The sequence below is a fragment of the Sphaerodactylus townsendi genome, linkage group LG07, assembly GCF_021028975.2.
Source record: "Sphaerodactylus townsendi isolate TG3544 linkage group LG07, MPM_Stown_v2.3, whole genome shotgun sequence".
Lineage (NCBI taxonomy): Eukaryota > Metazoa > Chordata > Lepidosauria > Squamata > Sphaerodactylidae > Sphaerodactylus > Sphaerodactylus townsendi.
In genome coordinates, this window is record NC_059431.1 from 111,421,525 (window position 1) to 111,441,250 (window position 19,726).

The following is a 19,726-nucleotide window of genomic DNA, read 5'->3' on the forward strand; positions in this document are numbered from 1 at the left end:
GAGTTTTAAAGTTGCCAACAGCCTTGGAGAAAAATGTTCTGTCTGTTTAATAGAGGTTTAATATGGGGAAACAGGCGGTTGGAGCTTCTCATGGCATGTAGGTACATAACATCCCAGCAGGCCTTTACAAAAAGTTCAGGCACGCCTGCTGACAACCGCAGGAGAGATTACCCTTTGCTGACATTATCATTTTTGACCCACATATTAACACTCTGCTGCAGCCATTCTCAAACAGGGTTCCGTGGTACCCTGGGGTGCCGTGAGCATGTGCCAGGGGTACCGCAGCAACACAGCAAGGACAGGGCCTGCCACAAGGTCAGCAGCCACCACCACCCCCAGTGCTTCCCTTCACCCTGGGAGGGGAAGGTGGGGTGTGTGGCAAGCAGGGGCAATGGGAGGGGAAGGTGGAGGGTGGCGGCAGGGGTACTGTGAGATATGAAAAGTGAGGTCAAAGGTAACCTGACCTCAAAAAGGTTGGGAAACACTGCTCTGATGCATGAAGGGATGCCCATCCAGATTGAATTCTGAGTCTTTATAACTGGGCGGTCCAATTTAGGATGGGGAGATGGCTCCCCATGATGGCTGTGGACGGTGCGGGGGAGGTGGTGCCACGTCACCCCCGATGGAGCTCTGGGAGGAACAGCAAGCAGAATGGGGGGGGGAGGGAGAACCCACTGTGACCTGGAAAAACTCAATTGGAAAAAATGACTGACACCACATGTTTCTGTGGCTAAGTCAGAGGCTGGGCCGGGGCATTCCCTAGCTAAAGGAATGGTGGAAGCTGAGTAAAATCAGCCCACCCCCGGCTGCTCTTCAGGATTTGGGCGTCTCACAGCTTTGCAGCTCCCGCCAACATGTTCACTGCTGGTGTGGGTGCCACTTATGCCACCAGGGTGGACAAACGTGTTGGGCCCGGGCCGTTCCCACAGTCCATTTAGCTCCCCCTCCTCTGGATTGGGCTGTCAGTCTATATTCCGGAAACTACTTATAAACAGGACTTTGTCTATACAGCCAGGCCTAGATCCAGTTTTAGTTCCCAGCACTCTTTCCTGAACTTCCAATTGTCAACAACGACACTGCCAAGAAAGGACAGGAAGCAACAATGCCCATCCCCCATCCCCCTGAAACCATGCTTAGATCTCTGGCTTCCAATTTTTCTTTTGATGCAGAATCATTCGAGCAGCTTTAAAGATATATACGCCAGTTTTTAAAAATAGCATAAATTACCTTGCCTGTGAAATAATGAACGTGTCAGGCTTGTGAATATCAAACCCAGGGGAGTTGAAATTCACCGGTGGTTTGCCCAAACCACTCACTCAGGTTTACTTACCCTTACAAGTTATTATGAAAATAAAAATATTGTATATGGGCTGTTCGAAGGGCAGAAGGCATCTTGTGTTTAGACCCACTGGGCCCCTCTACAAATAAATTTAAATGCTTAAAGAAACCTGTATGTGGGTTTCTAATTTAAAGCTGTCAACTATTGGATAGAGAGTTCTCTACCCTAATCACCGCAGCCCAGAAAACGTGCTCCCCCCTGTATTTTTCTCTCCCATTTGAACGGGGCCACTTGGCACACTACCTGTATTGCTTAATAAACCCGGCTCAAAGGAGAGCCATAATGCTCGCCAGGTTTAATGTTATGCCTTCTGCCTTGTTACATGGCAGATTTAATAAGCAAGTAAAGGCTACAAGATTGTGCCCATGTAATGATGGCTCAGTTGAATCTCTGGTCCACCAATTACTACACTGTCTCAGATTCAAGGAAATCAGATCCAAGTATGTGAATCTTTACATTTACCCCATTTCCCCGATTTAATTAGATTACACTATTTGTTGGGCAACCCTGATCCTTCTCTCTGTATGATAGTGGCAGACTTGCTCCTGGAAATTACTAAACGCCAGTAGATTTCCTTCGACCTAACATTTATTTCCTGTATTATATATGCTTTTTAATCCGTTTTTTGTTATTGTTGAACTGTTGTCTATGCCAATAAAGGCTTGCTATGTTAATCTGAAGCTTATACCTTGCTCCGAGAGTAGAGCACAAAGTTACCAAACAGAATGTTATTAAAATGGTATTCTTTTCCATTTCAACAGGGTACTATGGGGCATAAAGTCCTTACTGCATCCTGATTCAAGTAGAAGGCTAAAAATAGGCTGATAGCCTGGTGGAAAGACAGTCCAGGTAACCAGCACCAGGAAAAGCTACACAAAGAGGAAGCCCCACGTGATCTGGATGTCAGAGCACCCTAGAAGTCAGTAGTTGAACGACCTGTCATCCTCACTTTCTTCTGCAGCAGAGTAAATGGTTCCTGGGAGCGTGCGATGCGGCACTCCCGTCTTGGCAGCTATCACAATGTTCGCCCCATCCTTTGCTGCCTTCAAGGCGATCGCTTTTCCAATGCCACGGCTTGCACCCGTGATAAAAAGAGTGCATCCTCTCAACTTCCTAGGAAAATAAACACAACAAGGGGAGGGGAAATAATTTCTTTCAGCGCCAGAAAAAGTTAATTCTGCAGTTCTTTTGTCTAAAAATTGTCTGGTTTGAAATGCAGTACCAAACTTGCACTTGAAAGTCACAACTAGAAAACTCCCAACTTGAGTACTAGGTTAAAGTTTGTACTTTTTATCCAATGTGTTCCATTTTGCATATGCTATTGCCTAAGGTGCATGTGTCTTGGAGTTACACAATTGGTTTCCAATGTTCTGTAAAAACAAAGATCTGAGTAATGTTGCATGTAAATTTTCAGTCCTGACTAGCTGTGCCTTCACGCCACCCTTTTTGTCAAAGCAGTGTATCACGCACAGGAATGCCACTAAAAACGGCATACCTTGACTCTTGACCCAACTGCAAAATCTAAAGTGATTTACTTCGATAATAATTCCAAAAGGATAGCTGTGTTTATCTGCTGCAGCAAAACTGAATAGGAGTCCGATGGCACCTTAAAGATACACAAAAATCATTCCAGCATAAAATGAATGCATATCAGCTATGGATTTACATGAATCCAATGAACTGAGCTCTGATTTATGAAAGCTAGTGCTGGCGAGTTGAAGGGAGGTGTTTTTACATACGGCTTTTATTTTAGTTTGATGGTTTTATTGTTCAAGACCTTGGTCTAAAGAAGAAGAAAGAAAAGAAAGAAGAAGAAAGAAAAGAAAGAAAGAAAGAAAGAAAGAAAGAAAGAAAGAAAGAAAGAAAGAAAGAAGAAAGAAAGAAAGAAGAAAGAAAGAAAGAAAGAAAGAAAGAAAGAAAGAAAGAAAGAAAGAAAGAAAGAAAGAAAGAAAGAAAGAAAGAAAGAAAGAAAGAAAGAAAGGAAGAAAGAAAGAAGAAGAAGAAGAAAGAAGGGAAGAAGAGAAAGAAGGAAGGAAGAAAGAAAGGAAGGAAGAAAGAAAGAAAGGAAGAAAGGAAGAAAGGAAGAAAGAAAGAAAGAAAGGAAGGACCCTGTTTCCCCTAATATAAGACATCCCCGAAAAATAAGACATAGTAGAGGTTTTGCTGAAGTGCGAAATATAAGGCATCCCCCGAAAGTAAGACATAGCAAAGTTTTTGCTTGGAAGCATGCCCGACGAACAGAACATAGAAAAATAAGACATCCCCTGAAAATAAGACATAGTGCATCTTTGGGAGCAAAAATTAATATAAGACACTGTCTTATATTTGGGGAAACACGGTAAGTGCTGGAATACATTTTTAAGGTGCTGCTGGATTGCTTGGTTAAGTACAAGACCACCAAAACCACATGATGGGTCTCCACACTTGGTCCCAACTGAAACCACACCGAACAGCATCGGTTCTGATCCTTAGCATAGTCCAGATCACAGAAACGTGGTAACTTCAACACCCCACAATAATTCTGGTATAGCTGATATGTTAGAATCATAGAGTTTGAAGAGACCACAAGGGGCATCCAGTCCAACCTTCTGCCATGCAAGAACATACAATCAAAGCACTGCTGACAGATGGCCATCCAGGCTCTGTTGAAAAACTTCCCCAAAAGGAGACTCCACTACCATCTAAGGCAGCATATTCCACAGTCGAACAGCCCTTACCACCTGGAAGTTCTTCCTAATGTTTAGCTCAGGGGTAGGGAACCTGCGGCTCTCCAGATGTTCAGGAACTACAATTCCCATCAGCCCCTACCAGCATGGCCAATTGGCCATGCTGACAGAGGCTGATGGGAATTGTTAGACCCTATTTATCTGAGAAACTGGAGGTTCCCTACCCCTGGTTTAGCTGGAATCTCTTTTCCTGCACCTTGAATCCATTACTTCTTGTCTCTGGGGCAGAAGAAAACAAGCTTGCTCCCTCTTCATCATGACATCCCTTTAAATATTGAAACATGGCTATCATGTCTCCCCTTAACTTTCTCTTTTCCAGACTAAACATACCCAGTTCCCGAAGTCTCTCCTCATAGGGTATGGATCCTAGACCTTTCACCGTTTTTATCACCCACCTCTGGACCTGTTCCAGCTTATCAATATACTTGTTGAATTGAGACACCATACTCCTATCAATGCAGCCCAGAATAGCATTGGCTTTCTTGGCTGCCGCATCACACCGCTGACTCATATTCAGTTTATGGTCTACTAAGACACCCAGACCCCTTTCACATTTACTGTTGTCAAGCCAGGTCTCACCTATCCTATATCTGTGCATTTCATTTTTTTCTGCCTAAGTGTACTATCTTACATTTATCTTTGCTGAAATTCATTTTGTTAGTTTTGGTCCAGCTCTCTAATCTAGCCAGGTCGTTTTGAATTCTGACTCCGTCCTCTGGGGTATTGGCTATCCCTCCTAATTTTGAGCCATCTACAAATTTGATTAGCATGCCCTCCATTCCATCATCCAAGTCACTGGTAAAAAAATTGAATAGCACTGACCCCAGGTCAGAACCCTGTGGCACCCCACAAGCAACTTCCCCCTAGGGTGAAGATGAGCCATTGGTGAGCACCCATTGGGATTGGTCAGTCAACCAATTACAAATCCATCTAACAGTAGCACTGTCCGGTCCACATTTTACGAGCTTGCTTGCAAGAATATCATGGGGCCCCTTGTCAAAGACCTTACTAAAATCAAGGTATGCTACATCCATAGCATTCCCTACCATACTTGTCAACTCTTATCAGAAAAAGAAATAAGATTGGTCTGGCAAGACCTTTTGTTTTTGAGAAACCCATGTTGACTTTTAGGGATCAGAGTATTCCCTTCTTTACTACTGGCTTTCTTTTTATCCTCCACGAACAAACTCCAGAGAACATCTATCACTGAGGTATCTTTATAAGCAGTGGTGGGATCCAAAAATTTTAGTAACAGGTTCCCATGGTGGTGGGATTCAAACTGTGGCTTAGCGCCAATGGGGCTGGGCGGGGCGCGACAGGGGTTGCGGGCCAGGCATTCCAGGGTGCTGGCATTCCTGGCTAGCTGTGGCAGGACGAGTCACCGCGCTGGTCCCAAGGAAACTAATGCACTTAGGCTACGCAGGCTGCCACGCATGCGTGCACCTCCTGCTGCGTGGCAAAATCAGCCACCAATTAGGTAACCCTCCTCGCACAATAATACCTAATAATTAGTAACCTACTCTCGGGAACCTGTGAGAACCTGCTGGATCCCACCTCTGTTTATAAGCAGAGAACATAATACGTAGTATTAACTATGCTGTCGTTGCAAGAAGTGCTCTACTAATCAGGCGACAGAATAAAAAAATGTCAAAGTCGATAATAATCTACTAAAAAGAAATCTGGCAGGCATAACACAATGGGTTGAATGCAAAGATCCTCTTATACTAAGTGAGACACTTGTGTGAAGTCTTTCACTAAATAGATGGATGGGAAGGGGTACTTTTGATCTAATCCAAAGACTTCAATGTAACAACAACAACTCAGAAAATAAAACGCATTAAGACTTACTGTTCTTGCCATGGAAGGGCTGTTTTCAGTTCTACACAATTAATGGTACTGCTCACACTAAGTTGGGTAAAATCAACTTATAGCTTACCCTTCTGGCTTCTACAAGGCAGTGATTAAGCAGAGGTGGTTTGCCATTGCCTTCCTCTGCAGAGTCTTCCTGGGAAGCACTGACCCAGCTTAGTTTCCAAGATCTGATGAGACAGGACTATGTCCTATCATTCCACATCACCTACACGATTTACTTAAAACAAAAATTAAAACAGAAACCCAGGGGCTCAATGATGTGTGTGACCGTGTTTCCCCGAATATAAGACAGTGTCTTATATAAATTTTTGCTCCCAAAGATGCGCTATGTCTTATTTTCAGGGGATGTCTTATTTTTCTGTGTTAGTCGGGCATGCTTCCAAACAAAAAACTTTGCTACGTCTTACTTTCGGGGGATGCCTTATATTTCGCACTTCAGCAAAACCTCTACTATGTCTTATTTTTAGGGGATGTCTTATATTTGGGGAAACAGGGTAAGTTTACAAGATAACAGTGCAAACCTGAGTCAGTGAACCTAGGAATGCACTCTCATTTCAAGACATCAGAAGCATTTTGCAGAACCTGAGCAGACCAAGGTCTGCACAGTTAAACGATTTTTGCAAGCACCCTAGCAGGCAGCAGTAGGTAATCCATCATTAGTTGGCAAAGCAGCATTCAACTAATCTACCCACTGTTTATAGAGGATGTCGCCTGAACCCTGTAATAACAGTATTAATCCAATATTTAATTACGCTCATTTCCTTCAACTCAAAACCATTTGAATGCTATGGGGTTAAAACCTCCTTGCGTCGTTGATTGCAGAAACAGAAAGTAGCAATGGGGTTGTATCAAAAAGCTTTTACCAGATTGGAGCCACACTGTTCCCAGAACCTTGGAAATGCCAATTTCTCCACACACACACACACCATTTATTTTATTGGCCATGTACTGTCAAATTTAACAAAAGTCCACGCAGAAGGACTTTTGAGGAGAATTTCCAAGAGCTAATTTCTTCAAGCTCCACCCAAAACTTTTTTTTTTTACAACTACAGCTTTTTCACTCAGACCTGTCTGTTAACTTCTGTGCGCTGCTACACTTACAGTGGACATGTTACCCCAGTCAAGCAAAATCAATACAGGTTTTTGGAGTTGTTCTAAAGGCACCAGATCCCTTTTCTCTGTTTTAGAATTAACAGGCAATGATTTGCCATTCAGTGCTGTGGTTGTTTTATTGTGTTATATTAAAAAAAATATGCACTGGCCTCAGATACAGAGTTTATCCCCCCCCCCCTTTTCCCTTTTACTGTTTATTCAACCAGATGAAGTGTCCAGCCGCTGATAAGTGCCCCCTTTAGTCTCCTGTGCTCGGGGTCCCTCTACCATCCAAGGTACCCACCTTTCTTTCCCCCCACTCTTTGGGAGGGCTTTAATAAGGGTTTTATTGCTGGATGTTGTTTTTATTGTATCGACCGCTGTGTTTGAATTTAATGGGTTTTTCGCTGTATGTGTTGTAAAGTTACGTTGTGCACCGCCCACAGCCCTCTGGGGGTAGGGCGGTATACAAAACCCAATAATAAATAAATGAATAAACAAATATTCAGAAGCCGTGTGCCGATGACCCTCCACAGGCTGACACACTACATGGGGAAAACGGTGGGTATAAGAGCACTGCCATCACCAAGTCATTTGCACAGTATGAACAGTATGCCTGCCCAGGCCTTGTGAACAGCAACATTCAGAAAGTAGTGCCGTTGACCTCAGGGGAAGAGGAAGTATTCCTGGGTACCTCTACTCCAGGGGTCCCCAAACTACGGCCCGGGGGCCAAATGTGGCCCCCTGAAGGCATTTATCCGGCCCGCCAGGCATGGCGGCGATGGCTCCATTCATGTGCAGTGGGGGCTCGAGGGAGAGGAGGAACCAGCCCCAACGGCTGTTGATTGCAATTACATGATGGCACCCCCAAATCTCCATGAATTTTCTGACCCAGAGTTGGAAACCTTACACGTGGCAACTCCTGCTCCGCCCTTCCCTCTTGGCTACCCCATGTGTTGCTCTCAGGCTTTCTGTTCCACCTCACTCCCATTGGCATCAGCCAGGCTGGTGAATCGCTCGCTGGCTGCTAGGGAGGAAGAACCCAGGAAGATACCTGATCCTGGGTTGGATGGAATGCTTCATTGGGAAAGTTCTGCCTTTTTTTCTTTTTTTTTACAGGGGAAGGTATTCCACAGCCTCCCCAACAATATTTGGAGCCCACCCTGTACTTGACATACTTTGGTCACTGTTCTTAAAATAGACAGAAAGGCTGAAAGGTAAAATCAAACATTTTACAATCATTTGTGCATAGGAATTTGTTCATAGTTTTTTTTTAGTCCGGCCCTCCAACAGTCTGAGGGACAGTGAACTGGCCCCCTGTTTAAAAAGTTTGGGGACCCCTGCTCGACTCGTATTTACACTGGGCTGTGCTCTCCCTGTCTGCTCAGTGAATCAACATGTAGATGGGTCATCTGCACAGAGTAATGCAGCTAGGGGGACACGGGGAGGCTCAAGCTCTGGGTGCCACTTCCTGGGGGCCCACAGCTGGGCAGGGCCCCCCCACAATACAATTTCCCCTGTCCCAGTCAGTCAGCTGGAGTCTGGGAGCTGAGCTGGGTCAACATAGTTAGGAGGATTCCAGTGGCCAGATAGCCTCAGGATTACCAGCATGGCCAATTGGCCATGCTGGTAGGGGCTGATGGGAATTGTAGTTCCTGAACATCTGGAGAGCCGCAGGTTCCCTACCCCTGAGCTAGAGGCTTGACAACAGCCAGGCTCAGTCTAAGCCTGGCCTCAGCTAGATTCAGATGAGCCCATGCCGCTCCTGACCTCCACGTGGGGATTAGCGGTGGGGTGAGCTGTGGGGTGAGTGGGTGTAAATGGGAAGTTCTCACAATGGAGAGATGTCGGGAGTGGTGTCCCCCAAGGATCCGTTTTGGGACCAGTGCTCTTTAACCTATTCATAAATGACCTGGAAGTAGGGGTGGGTAGCGTGGTGGCCAAGTTTGCAGATGATACCAAATTATGTAGGGTGGTGAGAACCACAAAGGATTGCGAAGAGCTCCAAGCGGACCTTGATAAAATTAGGGTGAGTGGGCTCAGAAATGGCAGCGCAGTTCCAATGTAGCAAAATGTAAAGTGATGCATATAGGGGCAAAAAATCCAAACTTCAGGCTACACGCTACAGGGGTCAAAAGCTATCAGTCAAGCAGACCAGGAAAGGGATTTAGGCGCCTTAGTTGATAGTTCCATGGAATGTCCACTCAATGCATGGCAGCTGTGAAAAAGGCAAACTCTATGCTGGGGATCATTAGAAAAGGAATTGATAATAAAACTGCAAAGATTGTCATGCCCTTATATAAAGCAGTGGTGCGACCGCACTTGGAGTACCAGTCCGCCTCCTGGTCAGCCGTGATCTCAAAAGGATATTGAGGAGATAGAAAAAGTGCAGAGAAGGGCAACAAGGATGATTCAGGGACTGGAGCACCTTCCCTATGAGGAGAGGCTGCAGCGTTTGGGACTCTTTAGTTTGAGAGGAGGCTGCTGAGGGGATATGATTGAAGTCTCAAAATTATGCATGGGGTAGAAAATGTTGACAGAGAGACATTTTTCTCTCTCACAATACTAGAACCAGGTGGACATTCATTGAAAGGAAGAATTTAGGATCACAAAAAATGAAACACTTCTTCTGGAATGTGTGATTGGTGTTTGGAATATGCTGCCACAGAGGTGGTGATGGCCACTAACCTGGATAGCTTTAAAAGGGGCTTGGACAGATTTATGGAGGAGAAGTTGATTTATGGCTACCAATCTTGATCCTCTTTGATCTGAGATTGCAAATGCCTTAACAGACCAGGTGATCGGGAGCAACAGCCGCAGAAGGCCAATGCGTTCACATCCTACATGTGAGCTCCCAAAGGCACCTGGTGGGCCACTGCGAGTAGCAGAGAGCTGGACTAGATGGACTTTGGTCTGATCCAGCTGGCTTGTTCTTATGTTCTTATGTTCTTATGAGCTGGCTGGCCCCACTCCCGACCTCCATGTGGACAGGATAAGCCTCCCATTCATGGAGACTGGGAGTGGGGCGAGCCCTGCTTGCCAGCCTCAAAAGTGCCCCGCCTCAAACTCCCCAGGCAGGGAGTTTGGGGTGGTGCATAACTGGGGGGAGGTGCAGACTGGCACCCAGACACCATTTTATTAAGCTATGCCCTTGTCTGCACAGGGCTAGAGAAACTCTCAAATAAAAAAAAGAGACATGTCATGTTCCAGTGCACCCCAGCTATGGAGCATGGATGTAACCCAAAGAGGGGTAGTGGCGCAGCAGCAGTGCAGAAGGAAGGACAAGGCAAGCCCCAACAGCAAGCAGGAAGAATGACCGCCACCACTTGTGTCATTGGGAATAAAGACTCCTGAGAGGGTGGACGGGCTGCCTCTGGAGTAAGAGAAGGGAAGCAGGGACAAGAACGTAGCTGAGATAAACAAAAGGCCCCAGAAGGAGAAAGGAGGAAATTGGCTGACAGCAGTCCATAAGGCAGTGATGGCGAACCTATGGCACGGGTGCCAGAAGTGGCACTCAGAGCCCTCTCTGTGGGCACGCACAGAGTGTCCCCTGTAGTCAACCCCGCAGGGTCGTCGCTATGAATAGGCGACGCCGGCAGGCCTTCACCCGGCGGAGAGCGCCAGCAACAGGAAGCGCGGCTTCATGATCCCGACAACTCTGTGCTGGTCTCTCGCACCTTTTATTAGGGTTTCATTGTGGGCGTGTAAAGGAGGTGGGTAGGGAGATGAGCGGGAGACCGGGAGACCTGGAGATCATCATGTGATGCATGATCTCACCTGGCTAATGCATGGAGGAGCCGAAGCCGCCTGAGCCTAACTTCACCCAAGGCAGACCACGTCCCATGCCTCGCGACTGAGCCAGACAGTCTGGCGACCCGTGACTCAGGGATGAGGAGGGGCGCGCGACCAGCAAGGCCGAAATCCAGGTCAGCCCCAACGCTCTACTCACGGTGCTGTTTGCATCACTACATCTCCTACATTTTAGAAAAAGGGGGACCGAAATGCTATAGCTGCGATTTAGTTGGGACGCTTTGTCTCCTCCTCAACATCTTATCTATTGCTGACCGCTTCTGCCGTGCAATATTAGAACCAGCCATGCGAGGGCTTCGTGCACACGCTAAGCAGGTACATTAGGACACATTAAACGGGAACAAGATCCGATAACGAGGCAATACACTGAAACCAATGCAGAGCTGTACAATAACACTCAACCATCCTCCCGGCAGCCAGCTCCAGAGGGCTGACCTGCCACTAATGGGGCAAAACATCATAATTTGGGATTAGATACAACTTCTTGCAGCTCACGCATTTCATATGAACTGTTCAAATTATCAGAGGATTAAAATAACACATATTATGTATACATTCCTACAACCTTGGTGATGTAATGGTAATCACTAGCTGCACGACATTGTCTAGGGTCGCCTTTGACGAAGCCCCTGCTGCCTCGGAGGCCAGAGCGCCCAGGAGCAATGGAGGTGGAATCACCTGATGGGCCAAGCAAGGGCAACAGGCCAGCCGGCCAATAGTCTTGGTGTTACAGGGAAACAAGTCCGGGGCTCCTGGGCAAGGGAAGTTGCGAGGGGGACAGGCACTGGCCAAGCTTCAACAGGAGGGATCGGGCAGAGCTGAGCGGCGGGCGGCGCGGCCCGGCCTCCTGGGGTGGAGCCCTGGGGTAGCAGAGAGTCCCGCAGACAGACAGGCGGAAATGCAGCAATAACAAAATAACATAACTTCAAAAACTAGGGCATACAATAAATTTAAACAGCAAAACATGGCTAAACGACATAGGCTGGATGATATGAAGGAAGGCAACCCGTGGTTGCATAATTGTCCAATGCATGGCTCTTTGCTGTTTGACTAGGACGCTAGGAGTCCATGGATTTCTCAAGAGCGTAGGGAGAGCTACTGATAGTCTTATAGCATTGTGGCTCAGTGATTCCTACGCAAGGTTGTGAGAGGCATGGTTCCAACAATTATTCAAGCTGCTGAAAGCAGCTGAGAGAGTTCCAAGGGTTAAATCTATTTCAGGAATGTTCCTGGCTGCAATTCCAAGTTTCAGCCATAGGGGCGGCAGAGAGGGAGAGAGAATGGCGGCTGTAGATGAGGAGCAGCGACACACAGCTGCCAACCTTTGAGCCATAGCTGGGTCCAATGGCAGCCTGGGCTATGCGATCTCCGTAAAGAATGGGTGTACTGGTTCCAGAGAGGTCCCTCTCCCATCTTGGGCCCAGGCTGGAGGGTGATCGGGCTCCCTCAACAGGGCTACGGGCGGGGTCGGATCCTCCAGGGAGGCCCCGGCCCATCTCCGCTGATGGGTGGCGCAGCTGACTCCTGTATAGAAGAGAAAAAACAAGCCACCGCGCTGGCTGGAGTTAATTCGCTCTTATAGATGATAATGGAAAGCCCGGTTCCGGCAATTCTTTGATAGAGAATAGAGAAGAGTACTTTGGATATGGTCTGGCTGGATGAGACTTTTCGCTTGTTTTGGCCATGCTTAGGCTAGCTGGCCCATTCCCACAAATCGACCACAGAGATACAAGGCAGGTGGAATTCAGTTCGCTTAGGGAGGAAGGAGAGAGGTCATATCCAGGTCGGATGTTTGTTTGTAAAACAATCCCAATCACCGCTCTAAGGTGTGGGTTTTTTGCAAAGCAACTTGAAATCAATTCACCAACTATAGTCATATCGTGAATATAGCGTTTATAGAGAAGATATAGAGAAGATGCAAAGAAAACAGTTCCTGGGCTTGAGGTTTTGATCACAGGAACAAACAGAGGGGTTTGCAAAAAGCCCTTTATCAGATCCCAGATCTAGAGGTGGGGTGCGCCAGCCCATTAGAAAGAGGGAGGGTGTGCAGAAAGGAAGAAGGGTTTGGAAGTCAGCTCTACCTTCCCCTCCCGTAAGGGACTTTGGGTCGGTTTGAGCTCGCTTCCCTGCACCTTCACAGCGGAGGCTGTAAGATAGGTGGCTGAGAGACCCCCCTTGGCACCTCGTGACTAGCCAGGGAGCCCTCAGCAGAGAATGTGGGAGCATAGAAATGATTTTTGGCTTCAGAGTGTAAACTTGCGCCACGCCAGGCAGTGTAGGCTCAGATGGATCGAAGGAAAAGGTTCTCAGGAGAGGGGTTTGAAGAAAAGTTTTGAAAGGGTTTAAACTAAGATGGAGGCGGCTTGAAGCAGGTCCCATCGGTATCCTGGGGAGCACGCGACGAAGCTGTGTCCCACGGATGCTGTAATGGGCGAAGCCTTTCAAGGCATTGGCACACATAATCAGAAGGAGAAAAACTTTAATTGAAGCACAAGAGCATAGCTTAGAAGCTAATGGAAAAATCCCCTATGGAGGGGAAAAACTTTAGGGTCTCTTGAAAGGGGGGCAAGACATACAGAACATACATAGGCATACAGAGCACATATAAAGTAACGAGGAGGATTGCAACTCTGATTTGGAGATTTTGCTCTCTCCTGAGGTGCTGGACGATTTTGCTGCCACTGGGAGCTTTGAGCTTAGGGCTTTGCACAGGCTCAGGAGGCTATGAGATCTGGTTTGAACCTTACAGCTGGAGAGGGCCAAGGGGGCTTCTTCTTCACGAAGGACTCCTTTTTGGCTTAAGGCCATTGTCAGCGAGCATCTTCCCCTTTCCATGCCCCTCATTGTCCTTGGGTAGATTGGCTATGGGGCATTCTGAGGAGGAGCTCAAAACGGCAGTCCTCTTCCGTCAGCATTCCTTTCTGCTGCAATTCAGTGACTGTGTGGACTCTGCAGAGATTTTGAAATGCGTGCCATTCTGGGGCACTGGGCCGGAGGCATGGTGACTTCGGAAGTAGAAGGGGCCAGCAAGAGCAGGAAGAGTATAGACGAGGGGAGGCGAGCAACGAAGATTTAGGATTAGCTGAACTTAGATTAGACCTCCAAGTGAGAGCATAGAGGCAGGGGTGTTCCGTGAATCTGGCAGTTTCTGCAGTGATGTTTGTCCATACTTGGATGTGGGATGGCTCTTGCATGCTGGGGGTCGATGACCCCTGATGATGAACAAACTCCCTGTTCAGCGGGCGGAAGCTTTTGGCAAGACCAGCCTAATGGTCTCCGTGGGGATGGGATCACTTATACTGAAGGCTGGAGCAGCGAAGATCTCATGGGGAGCTCCGGGAAGAGGTTTGGAGAGTGCGGATCTTGGTTTCCCGGGCTGGGGAGATGCCCGGCTGGCCTCCCAGCGGGCATTGGGAGCGCCTCGCCCTAGACTTTCCTGGGGGTCTTCGCCCCTCTGGGGAGAGACCCTCCCTCACGTCCAGGGCTGTAGGCCCCCCAGCCGGGCAGCCTCCAAGCAATTCCTCCGGAAATGTCCTGGCTTGGCCGCGAATTGAAACACTTCGTCTCCGGGGCTGCCTCATGGCAGCGAGAGAGAGGCGGCGACTAGAAGGCTGGCTTGATGGGGCGAAAAGACCCGATATCCTGGCAAGCTTTGAGCATGTCGGCCAGCTTCGGGTTCCCTTCCTAGGCCTGTGACGCTTTGGCGGCACTCCAGCCGGAGGCTGCTCTCCTTGGCAAGGCGCTTAAGGAGTTCCCGCCGTCAACCTGCCTCTCTGAGGGCCTCCCTGGAGCCTGGTTCACAAACTCAGCATAGGGCCCTCTTGAGGCTTCTGCCGGGTGCTAGAAAACTTTGGGTTGGCTGCCCCGGGCATTTGGGGACTTTCAAAACGCCTCTGGAGGCGCATTCAGAGGCTTAACGCGTCAGAAGGGTGGCCACCGGCAGGACGATCCTGATTGTTGGGGTTACTGAAGGCATCAAAGCCGTAAAGCTGAGCGGCTGTGTGCGCCGCCGAGGTACGCTGCCGTCTAAGCTAAAGCATTGCCGGGCGGGAACTTCGCTCTCCCAGATCACAAATTGTGCAGGGCTCCAGGAGCATCTGCGGAAGGTGGTCTTCCAGTGCAGTCCGGAACCATTAAAGTGATTCCTCGCGACCGCCTCTAGCATGCCTTCTCACATAGGGAGGGCTGGTGACTTCCTTTACTGTCCCGCGACCGCTTTCGGAGCTCGAGTGAGGATGTTATAGCTTAAAGAGGCGGTACTCGACAAACCGCCGAATGACGCCTACCCTCCCCCTCAGTATCTGTGAAGTGGACGGGCAATAAATGCAAGAATCCGCCTTCCGTCCAGGGTTTCTTCTGCAGATGTCGTGGGCTACGCTCTCGCGAGAGTTTGAAACCCGGCCATTCACGATGGCAAGCTGACGGAGGTGCAGTGGAAAATGAAGGCGAGCAAGGGGAGGGGCGGCTGAGCCGCGGGAGAGTTTGAATTGGGGTGGAAGGAGGGGGGCAGAAGGAGGACAGGCAGTCCAATTTAGTGGATAGAGAAAATTCCGGGGTTGAAATTGAAGGTGAAAGATCGAAAGCGAGGGCTGCCTACAGCAAGGGGAGAGCCATAGGGTTCTGCAGGCTGATGGCGACACAAAACATTGTCTCCATCGCCAGTAGCAGGCGACATCGGCGCGCGAGGCTCTGCTTGAAGCGAGTGCTGATGTTTCTCTCCCAGTCCTTAAGATTCAATGTCCCCCTCTGGGTACCATGGACACTGAGCTTCAATCTCCTCGAACCAATTTTCCCTTCTCTTTACGGGGACCCTGCCGCATTTCGTTAACGCCAGTTCGCTTAACGTGCTTGTCATAAGCCCTGCTTTCTTTGCAAGCTCCCATACTCACCGGTGTTCCGGCCGGACGCAGAGAAGTGTCCCTAGGACGCGTCTCTGGATGCTGCCCGATCCAGGAGGACAGAAGCGATACCGAAACGGTGGTCCCTGGATGCTCGGATCCAGCCGGACTCTCGGTATCGCGGCCCTTCCCAGGCCACGGTGAGCAGGGTGGATGCGGTCTCGAGGATTCCCGGGTTTCCGGCACCCAGCTTGTAGTCAACCCTCAGCAGGGTCGCCGCCGCTTAAGGAATAGCGACGCGGAGGAGGTTTCTTATCTGGCGGAGAAGGCCGCCAGCAACAGGAAGCGCGGGTTTTCATGATCCTGACAACTCTCCCTGTGCTGGTCTCTCGCACCTTTTATTAGGGTTTCATTGTGGGCGTGTAAAGGAGGTGGGTAGGGAGATGAGCGGGAGACCGGGAGACCTGGAGATCATCATGTGATGCATGATCTCACCTGGCTACGTGCAGGAGGAAGGCCGTGAAGCTGCCTGAGCCTAATCCCTCAGCCTGGGGCAAGACCATCGTCCCTCCGCCCGGTGACTGAGCCAGACCGTTCATGACCCGTGGACTCAGGGGATGAGGAGTGGGGGCGCGGTCGCGACTCAGCAAGGCCAGAGGGGTCCCATTAAGGGCGCCCCAAACGTTTTCTACCACGGTGCTGCTGGGTCAGCAGTGCATCACTACAGTCCCCCGCAACACATCTAGGCTGGCCTGGGCCGCTGGGCTCGATTATTAGCATTAAACTTAAGACTCAGTTTTGGGGAAGTAGTGTAGGTAACCCTGTTAAGCCCCCTGATTTTCATGCAAAGAACTAAAGCGCCATCCTTTACCTGGAAGTAAGCTTGGTTGCTGGCAATGGGGCTTGTTTCTGAGCAAACCCTCCTAGGGTTGTGATTCACCCATTGGAAGAGTTGCATGGTTGCTTCAAAGCAAAGCCATTGACTACCACCAAGCTTACTCCCGAGTAACGCGTGCCTTGGAGCCAACCGTTTTTTCTAAATGAAAACCTCAGTATTTAGGTTAAATTGCCGTGTTGGCACTTTGCGATAAATAAGTGGGTTTTGGGTTGCAATTTGGGCACTCGGTCTCAAAAAGGTTCGCCATCACTGCCGTAAGGTCTGAGGTTTATGTGACTTGGAGAGATCAAACCCACTCTGCCCCAAGGGAGATGGTGTTCCTGGCCAAAAATATGGCAAGCTGAATCACACAAATAGGGTCTTGCTGCCTTCAAACTTGCAGTAAGGGTGCCGTGGCCAGAAGCAGCAGCTAGAAGATCTGGGAGCATTTCTGGAGTGTTAATGGTAGGGGTAGCTGATGTGCAGAGACTAGACTCTCGGCTGAATTGTGGCCCTGAACGAAGTTTGGGTGTTTCTCTTCTTTTGAGACTTACACAATCAAAGCAGAACCTCAGCAGATCCCTGCTGTTCCAAAATTTCAAGAGTGTTAACAGGGGTGTGCGTGTGTGAGTGTGAAATGCAAAACTATCACCTCTTATTGCACAAACATGCGCTTTCTCAAGTTGTCTGCATGCAGCCGTCAAGAAGTCCAACAACAGAACAATGTTATCTCCTTCCAGATAATCTCATCTCCCTTTTGGACTCTGCAATCTTCTGTAGCGTTATGCAAGCGGTAACGTGGTTCTTTCAAATAAGTAACGATACAATTCAATTTTGGCCCAGGTTAGCCCGATCTCTTCTTTCACTGGGTTTTAAATGTATTTAAATTCAAATGTATTTTATTGTGTACTTGCTTGTACGCCGCCCTGAGCCCTTTCGGGAATGGGCGGCTTAAAAATCCAAAAATAAATAAATAAAATTGTAGAAGCTAAGCAGTATATACTAAGCAGTAAGCAGGGCTTGGGTAGTATTTGAATGGGAAACCACCAAGGAATACCAGGGTGGCTGTGGAGAGGCAGGCTATGGAAAACCACCTCTGAACATCTCTGCCCTTGAAAATCTCACAGGCCCCTTCCGCACATGCAAAATAATGCGTTTTCAAACCACTTTCACAACTGTTTGCAAGTGGATTTTGCCATTCCGCACAGCTTCAAAGAGCACTGAAAGCAGTTTGAAAGTGCATTAATCTGCATGTGCGGAATGAGCCACAGTGTTGCCACAAGTTGGCTGTAACTTGACAGTGCTTCCATTACCATATAACTTTACTCTACTTGCATACTTCTCTGCCCATCCTTACATGTGGGCAACATTTAAAGTCTCAATAAAGCCTTATCTTCTTTGTGAAGCAGCACATGCTATAAAGCAAGATTTCTTGCTGGTTTTAAGAGCACACTAAATTTCGCTTACAGTGTTCACGCTTGTGGGCAAAAAGCAGAGGGCAATGACTGCTCCTTTTTTTTTTACGCAGGTGTCAAACTCCTCTTTGCCCACGCGCCACCCATTTGCTTGGTGGGCTCCAACTAAACAAATACCTGCGAGGATTAATACATCGATCACGATTAAGATAATAACAGTCTAACCAGTAAAAAACGTTCTGGAGTTGGTGGCTAAAAGATCCCGTGACAATTTCTATAATAATTTTAGAATGTCGCACCAGGATCCCTCTTGTAATGTTTAATGAATAGGGTTTTGGGTGGAAGTCCCCTTGGTTTACCTGCTCTATACTATCAATTCTATTCTCTTAAATATGGTGTGAACATCGATTAAAATGAATTTAAATACAAAGCAAATACCAGGTTAGGCTGACTCGCTCAGGATCCCTGGGCAAGTTGCATGGCAAGGGGCGGGTGAAAGAATATCTGGTCCTAGTCCACGCATTGCCCCTTCTCCCACCCACAGACACGCGTCTTGCAGTGCAAAGCTGTGGACGCTCATTCTGCCCCCGCAGCCTCCTGCACGTGTGAACGAGGCTTCCTGCCCGAGGCGGGGCAGACGAAGGCGCCGCTTACCCCGTGTTGGGCAGCATGGCCGAATCCGGAGGGGCGAGGGGGACCTCGGGGTAGGCAGCGGGGCCGAGGCGACGTCTGAATGCTGGACGAGGCGGGTCCGCGTCCAGCGCCTCGCTCGGAATCCCGCACTAGGGCAAAGGGCTCAACAATCGCGGAGCGCCGCCTCTTCCGGGCGCGGGAGCCAATGAGAGTCGCGTTCCAGCCTCGGCGCGCCGAAGCCCCGCCTCGCCGAAGGGCTCGGATCTGGAGCTCGGCGTCTCTGTAGCCCCGCCTATCGAAAGTCGCCTGGCGAGATTGGCTCCTCCCCTCCCTCCGCGTCCCTAGCAACCGCCAGAGTGGTTTGGGGCCATCCAGTTTTTTCCCCTGACCACGTGACTGGGTGAATTCCCAGCCTCGGTTTCCAGGCTGAGAGGAGCGCGGCTGAGGGCGGGACGGTATCGCCTGTGCTGAAATGAGATAGGCGGGACTCCCGCTTCAGGCACGCATGAAGAGTGAGAACAGAGGTCTTGTATATTTCTAGTACATTTCTTGACCGCGGATTCGAACTGGCGACCTGCTGTTCATTTGCATCGAGCTTCTGTTTCTGCAGTGCTCACCCCCAGCTTTAAAAAGAAAGCATAGCGCGGAATACTTCTGCATATGGTGGCACTGTAAGTTCTAGATGAGGTGTGTCTTGCTGATGGCAGAATGACCACAGTGGTCTACAACAAGTTTATTAACAGCGAATAATAAGAACTGTTTGAACAGCTAACAGAAACTCCCAGTTTTAACTCTCCCAGGTCTCAGTTCCAACTGCTTTCCCCGGGTCTCTTAACTGTGCCCATCAATTCAAACTCTGAAAGGCACACGCCATCACAAGGTGCATCCTGGAAGGCATAAACTGGGCAGGAGAAGGAAGATCCAGTCCCCTTGTCCCTTTCCCTTGGGCTTCCATGTGTTCATTGCTCCTCTATGCACAAAGCCTCTTTGCTTTCACATTGCAAGTACTGCTCCAAGATGCTTGAATGCATAAGGAGCCACATACGAACAATGAACATTTGGTGCTGGTGGGTGGGAGTAGAGGCGATCCTGTTCTCCCTGCATTGAAGACAGGGTAGGAGGAT

General features: G+C 48.7%; 1 protein-coding gene across 1 annotated transcript in view; it reads right to left on the reverse strand.

Moving 5' to 3' along the window:
• HSDL2 (hydroxysteroid dehydrogenase like 2) overlaps nucleotides 1–18,768 on the reverse strand; it is a 47,536-nt gene extending 28,768 nt beyond the window's left edge. The window contains exons 1-2 of the mRNA XM_048504429.1: nucleotides 18,624–18,768; nucleotides 2,289–2,452 (exon numbers count right to left, since the gene is read on the reverse strand). Of these exons, the coding sequence (XP_048360386.1) occupies nucleotides 2,289–2,452; nucleotides 18,624–18,640 (181 nt within the window). The 5' untranslated portion in view covers nucleotides 18,641–18,768. The remainder of the gene's footprint in view (nucleotides 1–2,288; nucleotides 2,453–18,623) is intronic.
• Between the last annotated feature and the right edge of the window lie 958 nt (nucleotides 18,769–19,726).